Source organism: Rhinatrema bivittatum, chromosome 3 (genome assembly GCF_901001135.1).
Source record: "Rhinatrema bivittatum chromosome 3, aRhiBiv1.1, whole genome shotgun sequence".
Lineage (NCBI taxonomy): Eukaryota > Metazoa > Chordata > Amphibia > Gymnophiona > Rhinatrematidae > Rhinatrema > Rhinatrema bivittatum.
Genome location: NC_042617.1, coordinates 562,108,265 through 562,118,197, shown reverse-complemented (window position 1 = coordinate 562,118,197; position 9,933 = coordinate 562,108,265). Strand labels below are relative to the sequence as shown.

At 45.6% G+C, this 9,933-nt stretch overlaps 1 protein-coding gene across 1 annotated transcript; it reads left to right on the top strand.

Annotated features, from left to right (window-relative positions):
* The first annotated feature begins 3,700 nt into the window (after positions 1–3,700).
* On the top strand, positions 3,701–8,505 carry SLC35D3 (solute carrier family 35 member D3). The gene is made up of 2 exons (XM_029597041.1): positions 3,701–4,171; positions 7,143–8,505. The coding sequence occupies exons 1-2, from the start codon at positions 3,736–3,738 to the stop codon at positions 7,973–7,975; spliced, it is 1,269 nt and encodes a 422-aa protein (XP_029452901.1). The 5' UTR covers positions 3,701–3,735; the 3' UTR covers positions 7,976–8,505.
* The last annotated feature ends 1,428 nt before the right edge of the window (positions 8,506–9,933 follow it).

The window sequence follows — 9,933 nt, the reverse complement described above, 5'->3', positions numbered from 1 at the left end:
ACGTGCATAATGCCTCATTTTAAGAATAAACCCAACCCATAATTAATCCTTAATGTATCCTTATTGCTTTTACTTGGGGAAAAAAACCAAACCATATTTGAAAACTGCAGAGATACTGTGTTTAAATGTGGGAAGTACAGAAGCCCTAGGGCAGTTGCACTCAATTTACTCAGCTAAAGACTTATAAAATACATTGTAAATGACAGGTAGTGTAATTTGTTTTTTTTATGATGAGTACTTTTATCCAAAGTGACTTGCAGCAAAAGTGAGGTATAACTCACAGTACATAAATCTGGGAATTAGAAATGTACAAACTCCAAATTTTGGATACACCATAGTGGAAGCTAGAAAGATGGGAGAGAGATTCTATACTAGATATTTGGACGGAATTTATACCAAAAGAACTATGCTGGGAATATATATATATTTTTTTTTTTTCATGTAAAAAATTATATGTTCTGAACTGAGCAGAAAACAGATGTGCAGATGAAAGAAAGTGCTGAGAATGTACGATCCTAGTAGGGCCCATATTGCTGTATCAATATGGCAAAGGTCTGATACCATTCATGCAATATCTTTCATACTGCGTGAATAATGATAGATCTTTGCCATGGCTGGCAAAATGTTATATCATGAGGAATCTGTAAAGAGCATCATCGAGGAAAAACCTGCGATAAAATATGAGCCTACCTTTTTGTAAACTTTTCACCTGTGAAAACATTCCATAAATATTCTGTAATAACCAAGCGCAGATAAAAAAAAAAAAGTAAACTGCCCTCAGCTCATCTCAGTGCTTCTTACTCCTTCCCACCTCTCCTCCAGTCCTGCATCAAAATTCTGCTGCCTCTGCCACCCGCAGAGGAAACATGAACTTGGCTATTCTTTTTATTTTGCTGCACATGATTGTGAGATCAGCTGACCTGCAAGTTTGAGTTTGGTAAATGAACCCTGCGGGGGTTGGGGGGAGGAGGGGAGAGAGGAGAGAAGGTAAAGTGTTATGGACAGAATCAAAAGAGAGGTGTGAAGGTGTCACGGGCTGCTGGTGCTTCCACTACAAGAAGGCATGGCAGGGAAGGGGAGAACATGGCCCTGGTGGGCTGTGCAGGGCCAGAGAGGCTGTGAATATGAAAGGAGAGTCAATAGGGATTAGGGATTGAGAGGAACGGAAGGAGGGACAGGAGAAGGCTGCAGGTGGCCTTCATAAACGGTACTGGTCCACTGGTCAGTGGAGTCCTTGGAACAGTATGCCTGTCACAAACGTACACCATGGCGGAAAATATAAATTCAGATGTTCAATTTCAGTAAGCTCAGCTGTATATTATGACTCGACCTGAATACAATTTTTAGTGCTGCATTATATTATGCCGTATTTGGGAACTGCCAGGTACTTGTGAACCAATTTGGCTGCTGTCGGAAACAGGAAGCTGGGCTCCATGGACTTACGTGCTTATGTATTTACGATATTTATTATATTATTCTGTGTTGTAAACCACTTTGGACTGAACTCAGTTTATGTTTCTAGACCATTTTTTCCTCAAATAAACATTTAACTTAACATTAATACTGCTTGGTTCCCTCCGTTACTCGGAAGAGTGATGTACTCCTGCACCCTTTCCATTTGTAACAGAGAGCTCAGGAGTGCTGAACAAAGAAGAGCAACAGTGTTCAGGCTGAATATTTGTTTGAATCTCCATTTATTGATTTCTTTTGGTCTAAGGAACCATAAAAAAAAAACAAAAAAACAAATGCCAAAGAGAGGGACAGGCAGGGTAACAGAGACACAATAAGCACAGCTGATTAACCCTTACCTATCCTTACCTAGCCGAATGCATGGGGCACCTGGGCTTTTCCTGCCCTCATTCACTGGGTTACAAGCCAGGGTGCATCAAAAGCCAAGCTCATGCTAAGAAACGGGAATTTTAAAGTAGAACTTTTTTTTGTTATCGCTTAAAAATTTTTGTTTGAAAGTTCATAAACTATGCTCCCCCTCCCCCGTTCATAAGGAAACGTAGAAATTCTAGCTGTTGAGAAAAAAAAACCCCAAAAACTTAAACGGGGGATTTCATCGAGATCCCAAATCATCAGCAAAACTTAGAACCTACCTGCTTTTTTTTTTTTATATACTGTTTCGGTAAAGACTGAATTACAAAGCTTTAAATTCTGGCTATGAAAGCTCAAACGGAATACCTTAAAAAGCATTACAACCTTAATTTAAAAAAAGAAAAAAATGCTGCATCCTTATCTTGCTTGTCTTGCTCTCCTGGCCGATGCCTGGTTATGGGTCCCTTCCTGTGTCTAGCCTGAGCCTCACCTTCCGCTTGATGGTTCAACTGTAACTATTCTTTAACTCTGAAGCACATTTTCCGCAAGGGGAGGGAAGCTTTGGGAGTTGTCAAGACCGAAAGTGACGGCAAGTGAAAGGACAAGGAGGAGAAACGAGCGATGATTTAGCGCTAGATCCTTAAAAGCCACCGGGATGGCTGCGAATAAACAGAAATGCGCCGCTACCTGTAGGGAAGGTATTCAAGGGAATAACTGTTCAACGACGAGAACGTTCGTCCCCCATATTTATCTTTACAAAAAATTAAATAATTCTCTCTAACACCACTGTGAAAAATATTGGAATTACGTTTTACAGCGAGGATGCATGCAGTGTTAAAAAAAAAAGGCACTGTCCGATATGCTTTAAGGCAATTACTCAAACAGGGGCTTTGCATCGGGGGGGGGGGGGGGGGGCTCCTACTTTTCTCCCTGGCAGACCCAGCTCTCATTTCAATAAGATGCAACCGAGACCTTTCTTGGAGAGAGAGGAAAGGGGGATTCCCAGCAGCTCGCAGAGCGTGGAGCATCCATGCACTCAACCCGAGACCTTCCCGCCTTTTTATCTGCAGCATTTCCCCGTCTCTTTCGTAAATTACTCGCCTTCCGCTGACTTCCTATAATCGGACTTCTGGGTAAATTGCGCAAAAACCGACTGAATAGTGAATGCAGTACAGAAGGGGGCGTAAGGGGAGCGATTCACTTCCCGGCGGGATCAGCGGGGCGCAGGGTTTCCCTCTCTCTCTCTCTCTACCGCACTTTTACTAAGCGACTCGGCATCCGATGCTGCGGGAAGGCGCCCGTCCGATTTCACGGAAACTGTTTCCATCGATGGCAGCGAAGGACTCGCAGCGAAACCGATATTAACATGGACTTGGGAGGCAGAGTTTGCAAACCATGTGGCCAGAGGAGTTCCTAGTGCGCTTCTTTCCTTCTCACCTCCCCTTCCCCCCCCCCTCCTCCCTCCCTCCCTCCATCCACCTCTCCCTATATGCACTCCACTCCACTACCTCACCCCAGCCCTCTCCCCAGCAACAACAACAAAAAAAAAATCTGCAAGAAAAATCGCGAATGCACCGCAACTGTTCACATATAATTAAGTAAATGGAAAGTGCATAGGCACCGAGAGCCACATGCGTCAGCAGCTCCGGATCTTTTTTTTTTTTTTTTTAACAGCGGGTGGGGGTGGAGGGGTGGCGAGGAACCTCTAAATGTTTCCCCAGAATGGTTTTATTTTATGAATTTTGCGGTTGATCTCTTCTCATCCTGTTTCGCCTTTCTTTGACTTTCTCCCCCCCCTCCCCCCCCCCCATCGGGAGTTGATCGGGGCTCTCTGATCGCCGCTCCCGGCAGTCACCCCCCTTAGCAGAGCGGAGGCTGCTGCTCGCTCCCCTCCCCCCCTCAGCGGCGGGAAGGATGCGCTGGTGCCGGGGCCGCGCGCTGGGCATCGCGGTGGCCGTGGCGCACGGGCTCTTCTCGGGCTCGCTCAACATCCTGCTCAAGTTCCTCATCAGCCGCTACCGCTTCACCTTCCTGACGCTGGTGCAGTGCCTGACGAGCGCCACGGCGGCGCTCAGCCTGGAGCTGCTGCGGCGCTGGGGCAAGGTGGCCGTGCCCGCCTTCGGCCTCTCCCTGGCGCGCCTCTTCGCCGGCGTCACCGTGCTCTCGGCGCTGCAGTCCAGCCTGACCCTCTGGTCCCTGCGCGGCCTCAGCCTGCCCATGTACGTGGTGTTCAAGCGCTGCCTGCCGCTCGTCACGCTGCTCATCGGGGTGCTGGTGCTGCGCGACGGCCGGCCCTCGCTGGGGGTGCTGCTGGCCGTGCTCATCACCAGCTGCGGAGCCGCCCTGGCAGGTAAGCTCCTCGGGGGCGGGGCGCTGGGGGGGGGGGGGGGATTCGATCGGCTCCATTCGGATACGGGAGAGTTAGAGGCGGGTAAGAGGGGAACTTGGGACTTTCCAACTGTGTCCATTAAAAAAAAAAATAATGCACAGACTCATTTATAAAGTACAAGTTTCTGTACTTTATAAAGTCCGTCTTTCCAGTCTGGTTATAAAAGCTGCCTGGCTATGGGGCTTGGCTTTGGGAATAGGGTACCCTCAACTAAGGGGGGGCGGGGGGGTGGGAAAGGGTTGTTACAAGACGGATACAGATGGCCCCGCTTATTAGGCAAGGAAGAAGCTATTTACCTCGGAATATTATTTAGCAGTGTTAGTCAGGGATTACCATCTCTCCAGCTTTATTAGTAAAGGGGATTCAATAAGAAAAGCTTTTTTTTCTGGAGAGAAGGAAGATAGATTGGAACAGGGTAAATTGTCAATCTGTATAAGACCTGCAATAACGTATCCGCCTGTCCCTGAAAAGCACAGGGAGAAAGGATGTTGGCAAATAAATAATAGCCCTGCGCGGCCACAGAGCCGGGAGAGCTGGCGATTCTGCCCTTCTCACAGCCAAGCGAGAGGGATAGCAAAGTCAGGGCAGGGAGACCGCGGATCGACCCTTCAGCGCCTTCCAACTTTCTACCTTGGAGGAGACTCCCTCGTTGGAGAAAGAAAAAAAAAAAAAAGTTTCTTCTGCCTGAAATATTTCGTCAGTCAAGAAGGAAATTTAGGTCGCTCCCGATTTTGAGTTCCCTGCAAGACAGACGTGAATCGGACACTGATTGTGCCCCCCCCCCCCCCCGAAAGGACTCCACTGCATCACAAAATGTTGACGTTTGATGATCAAACAAAGGAAGCTAAACTTTCAGAGGAGGAAAAGTGGCAGCCGAACGAACTTTTCTCTTCTTGATGCTCCAGAGAAAAATTGCAATGCCCGGAGTGGAAAGCGAAAACCATCTGGCAGCGCTTTTTTGATTTTGTTTTTTTTTAACCCAGCTTTCAAAAGCACCGATCTCTCTTCTGACGGGAGGGGGGGGGGGGGGTGGCGTTCAGGATACTCCTTAGCATGGGAACGCTGTGGGATGTTATCATCAGACTCGAATACCTAAAGCACAGGGAGAAAGAATTGCGAAAAGTCGCCAGGAGGGATGTGGGAGAGGAAGGGAATTGTTGATTAGCGATGCGCGCGTTTAAATCAATGGCACTGAAGGAGAACTTTTTATTTTTTTCCGGGACGGAGAGTGCCAGGTGATCGTTTTGTGACTCTCGGTTTCATTGCACCAGTTTGCGGGCACTGGGGACTTGATGCACTGTGGTGTGAATGCGTGGGGCTTGGGCGAGGGGGGAGAAATGCTCACCCTCCAGCAGCAGCAGGGGGAGACGGATGGTTTGGCAATGCGGTCGATTCCGAGACGAGGAAGAAGATCACTTCCAGCGCTCCCTGCAAATCCCGCTGCATGATCCATGTGCCGGCAGCGTGGCAGTGGTGGCCCGGAGTCGTGGTCTCCCTCCCTCCCTAAGCCACGCGGGGGGAAAGGGAGAGTAAGGAAAAGATGCCCCCTGCCCTAACGCAGTGGCACTTCGAGTTTAGGGCAAAAAATCGGTCCCTCACTGCGCGGCTAGGACAACGCAAAGCGGACCCCCCCCCCCCCCCACCCCCATATAGCATGAGAAAATAGGGGAGCCGTTACCAATCAGCTTTAAAGTGATGCTGCATTCACCGATGAGCTCAAATAAGTTACTAAGGAGGAAACATTTCAAATATAAAATAACATAAAAAAAAAAATGGGGTACACTACAGGGTGGTCCATGGAAAAGTAGCCCGTCTCCAATGCATTGGTATTGCAATATAGTTTGCTGTTTCTAAAAAGAAAACACTTCTCTTTAAAATTCTATTCCGTAGTTGCTTTAGTCTACATAAGAAATTGAAGTGCTACATATAAAAAAAAATTAATAAAAATATATATATAACTTCTATAGGAGGAGGAGGATGTGGTAGAAATTAACAAGTAATCAGGGATTATCAAAGAAATCAGGGATTATCCTAAAGCTAGGGAGCTTCGTTTTCAGTTTTTATGTTATTATTTTCTGGGAACTTAGTGTTTATTATAACGTAGTAAATGATGGCAGATAAAGACCAAATGGTTTATCCAGACTCTCCAGCAAGTTGTTTTTGGCAGTAACTGCCGCTCGGTGCAGGTTACCCCCCTTGCTTTCTGTTAAGGTAATAATAACGGTTCATTTTTTTCCCAATTAGTTTTTCTCCAGTTTTTTTGTTACAATAAACACTGATAAGCTCCCGGGAAAAAATAATAAAAATTGAAAATGAAGTCCCTACCTAAACAGTAGTCAAAGCTTCTAGCACCATCAGTCTATGTTTATCTAAAGCAGGTCTATAAACGGGGACTCAGGGCTTTGATTGAAAAGTTGACATTTCATTCCTGTTCATACGCCAGCTCTTAAGAAGGGCGAGATGGCTTTTTCTTTTCTTTTTTTTTAAATGCATCAATCCCTCAGGAATCCTTGAGAGGTGTGTTATACACAGGTTAGCACTGGTGTTGGCACCAGGTTAACTGATGAGAGTACAGGAAACTCCTGGAAAGACAGAGGGCGTCTTATGGGGCATGGAAAAGATGCTCATGTCCTCGTGAATCAGTACAGATTTTTTTTTTCTAGGCACCTGGCTTCCGGATCTCTATGATCAGATCTGAGTAAAAAAAAATGCCTGAGATTAATTGTGTGGCTGAAGGTGCATTGCATTTTTTTGTACAAATGTGCAGAAAATGACACTGAAGCACACCATAGGAATAATAACCGTAGCATTCTGTGAGGTGAGCGAGTCTATAACAACAGTCCAGTTTGTACTGCATTCACTTCAAACACAGCCACACGGTTTTCACTGTGTGTATGTAAATGTATGTGTTTCTTTCTTTTTTCCCCGACAGGAGCTGGTGACCTGTCTGGTGATCCGGTAGGATACGTGACGGGAGCGATGGCGGTTCTGGTTCATGCTGCCTACTTGGTGCTTATTCAGAAGACCAGCGCAGACAGTGACCATGGCCCCCTCACTGCCCAGTACGCCATTGCAGTCTCTGCTACCCCTTTGCTCGTCATCTGCTCTTTCGCCAGTCTGGATTCCATCAACGTTTGGTCTTTTCCCAGCTGGAAGGACCCGGCCATGGTGTGCACCTTTATTGCTTGTATCCTGATAGGCTGTGCCATGAATTTCACCACCCTCCACTGCACGTACATCAACTCGGCGGTGACCACCAGTTTTGTCGGCGTAGTGAAGAGCATCGCCACTATCACCGTGGGCATGGTGGCGTTCAATGATGTGGAACCCACCTCGCTTTTCATCGCAGGTGTAGTGGTTAATACTTTGGGCTCCATCATTTACTGCGTGGCCAAATACGTGGAGACCAAAAGGCAAAGCAACTATGAGGATCTGGAGAAAGAGACCAGAGGGGAAGGGGAGGAGGAAGAGCGCGCTGGAGACCAGCCACCCTTTGTGATGGAGGAGATGTCCCAGGAGAAAGGGGCAAAAGGGACAGAGACAGACGAGCCAGCCAATGGGGACAGACAGCTGAGCGGAGAAGAGAAAAAAGACGGCACAGCAGGAGAAGCCCTGGAACCCAATGGCCAAGTGGGCTCCAGCTCTGATAGAGCTAACAAGAGCTTATTAAAGGATGCCTACCTCGGAGTGTGGAGGTTGATTAGGGGAGTTAAGCTGCTGAAAAAAGATTATTTGATAGAAAACGAGGAACTCCCCTCTCCTTGAAAAGCAGGTCTTGTTAAATATTTATGAGTGAGAGCTTTTCTTTTCTGCTTTAAAGTGGGATTTGCTGTGGAGGAATTAGGAAAGGGCATTTTGCAGTACTTACAGTGGCACTGATGTAAGCCGTGACTTAAGTCATTTACGATGATTTTTTTTTTTTCCCTCCCCCTAAACGTTTGGAGAGATTTTATTGAGAAACTCCGATCAGCAAAACCCATCTGTTTTGTTTTTTAATTTAAGGCTTGCTTTCAAAGCCGCCCGTGTGGAGAATATACTTGTATGCAATATTTTTATTATGGTGGTACAACAGCAAAACAGAGCATCAACTTTGAAAGACATTAGTCAGATCTGCCAGAATTACAAAAATATGTTAAAATGTGCTAAATATTTGGCAAAACACTGAAGATGTGACTGGTAGACTTGTGCATGGCTTGCCAATGTCTGTAAACTTGCACTGGAGTAATTTGAGCCAATGACTGTGAATCTCTACAAATGTTTGACTTTTCATTTTCCTTAATAGATTTGCAACCCCACCGCCAGCTTCCTCATTCTTTTCAAGGGAGGTGGGTCCAGACGTCATCTTTACAACTGGATGAGCAGCCAGTGTCCTGATCCTTGGAGTGTTAACGGCTTCTCTTTAGTGAGCGGAACCAAGGCTGATCAGCAATACAAACACACGTCACCTCAAATGCAGGGCTACTTTTTCTGGGAACACATTTAATAAATCAGCTTGTTTACAGAGCGCATGAAAACAGGCAAAAGAAATATAGAGCAGTCAAAGACTCGCTTAATCCCTTAGGACCCTAAACAGCTTTTAAAACGCTTCTTTTGACAGGTTCTGAGCAATCTGTTTCTTGCCCCCCCAGGAAAAGTACTCTTCAGGCTGTCACGTCAGAATAACTGAGGAGAAGGAGTAGGCAAGAGGAATCAGGGATAATTTTTTTCTCTGTCTCTGAGTTGGAGGTTTCTAGCAAAGCTAATGAAGTCTTTAGTCTTCAAGGCAAAAAAAAAAAAGTACTGCTATGCAAATGATACTAACAAGTTGCCTGCTATTTCTTTCTTGTTTTATCAATCTCATGTTCTATTATTGGACAGGCCAAGTTCCCCCTTCCCAATTCCCTTGGCCTCTGTCATCCCTCACTTTTATTAAGAGTGCTCACTCACAGAATACCCACCCTCTTCTGATCACATGACCAAGGATCACATGCTCCTTTTCTCCATTGCTTGTGGTACCAGCAAAGGTTGCCTCTGATTCAGGCCCCAGTGTAGGAAGGTGTACTCAGTTGTAGGTGTACATATTTTTGTGTGTTCAACCTTACTCCTGATTTAATAAGGATTTTAGTATACAGAAAATGCACACACAAATTTAGTACAAATGCGTGTACAAATTAGTGCTCCTCCATGCAGATCCCATGTTATTACATGCCAGTCAGTTTTTGGGGGCTAGTTTTAGTCTATGGGGCTGAACCTGGAGTTCAGCCCCAAAGACTAAAACTAGCATCAGTCCGAAGGCTGAGTGCACGCAGAACACAATTTGTGCCCAGATTACTTTTTCTATGCATAAAACATGTTTTGTGCTCCTAACTCATGTTTTGTTTGCACAGCTTTTAGGTGAACAACTTTGAGGAACACAAATCTTGTTTTCTGCACACCACAGTGCACGTAAACTATGTTTTCTGCACACCAAGCATATTTTTCTGTGTATTTTTTGGGGTTAGCACATGCTTTTTAAAAATTCCTGATGCATTAGCATATCATTAACTTACTGTATCAGGAGTTACCGTAACTTTTTTTTAGTGTATGATTAAAGTAAATATACGCTGAGGTTCATTGCACAATTTTTACTCACATCTTATTACATTGGGACCTCATAAAGTACACAATAAGATTTTAGGATGGGAATAAGGGATTTAGAGAGTTAGTTAAGGGAAATTGCAGTGACCTTAAGGCAAATACTATTC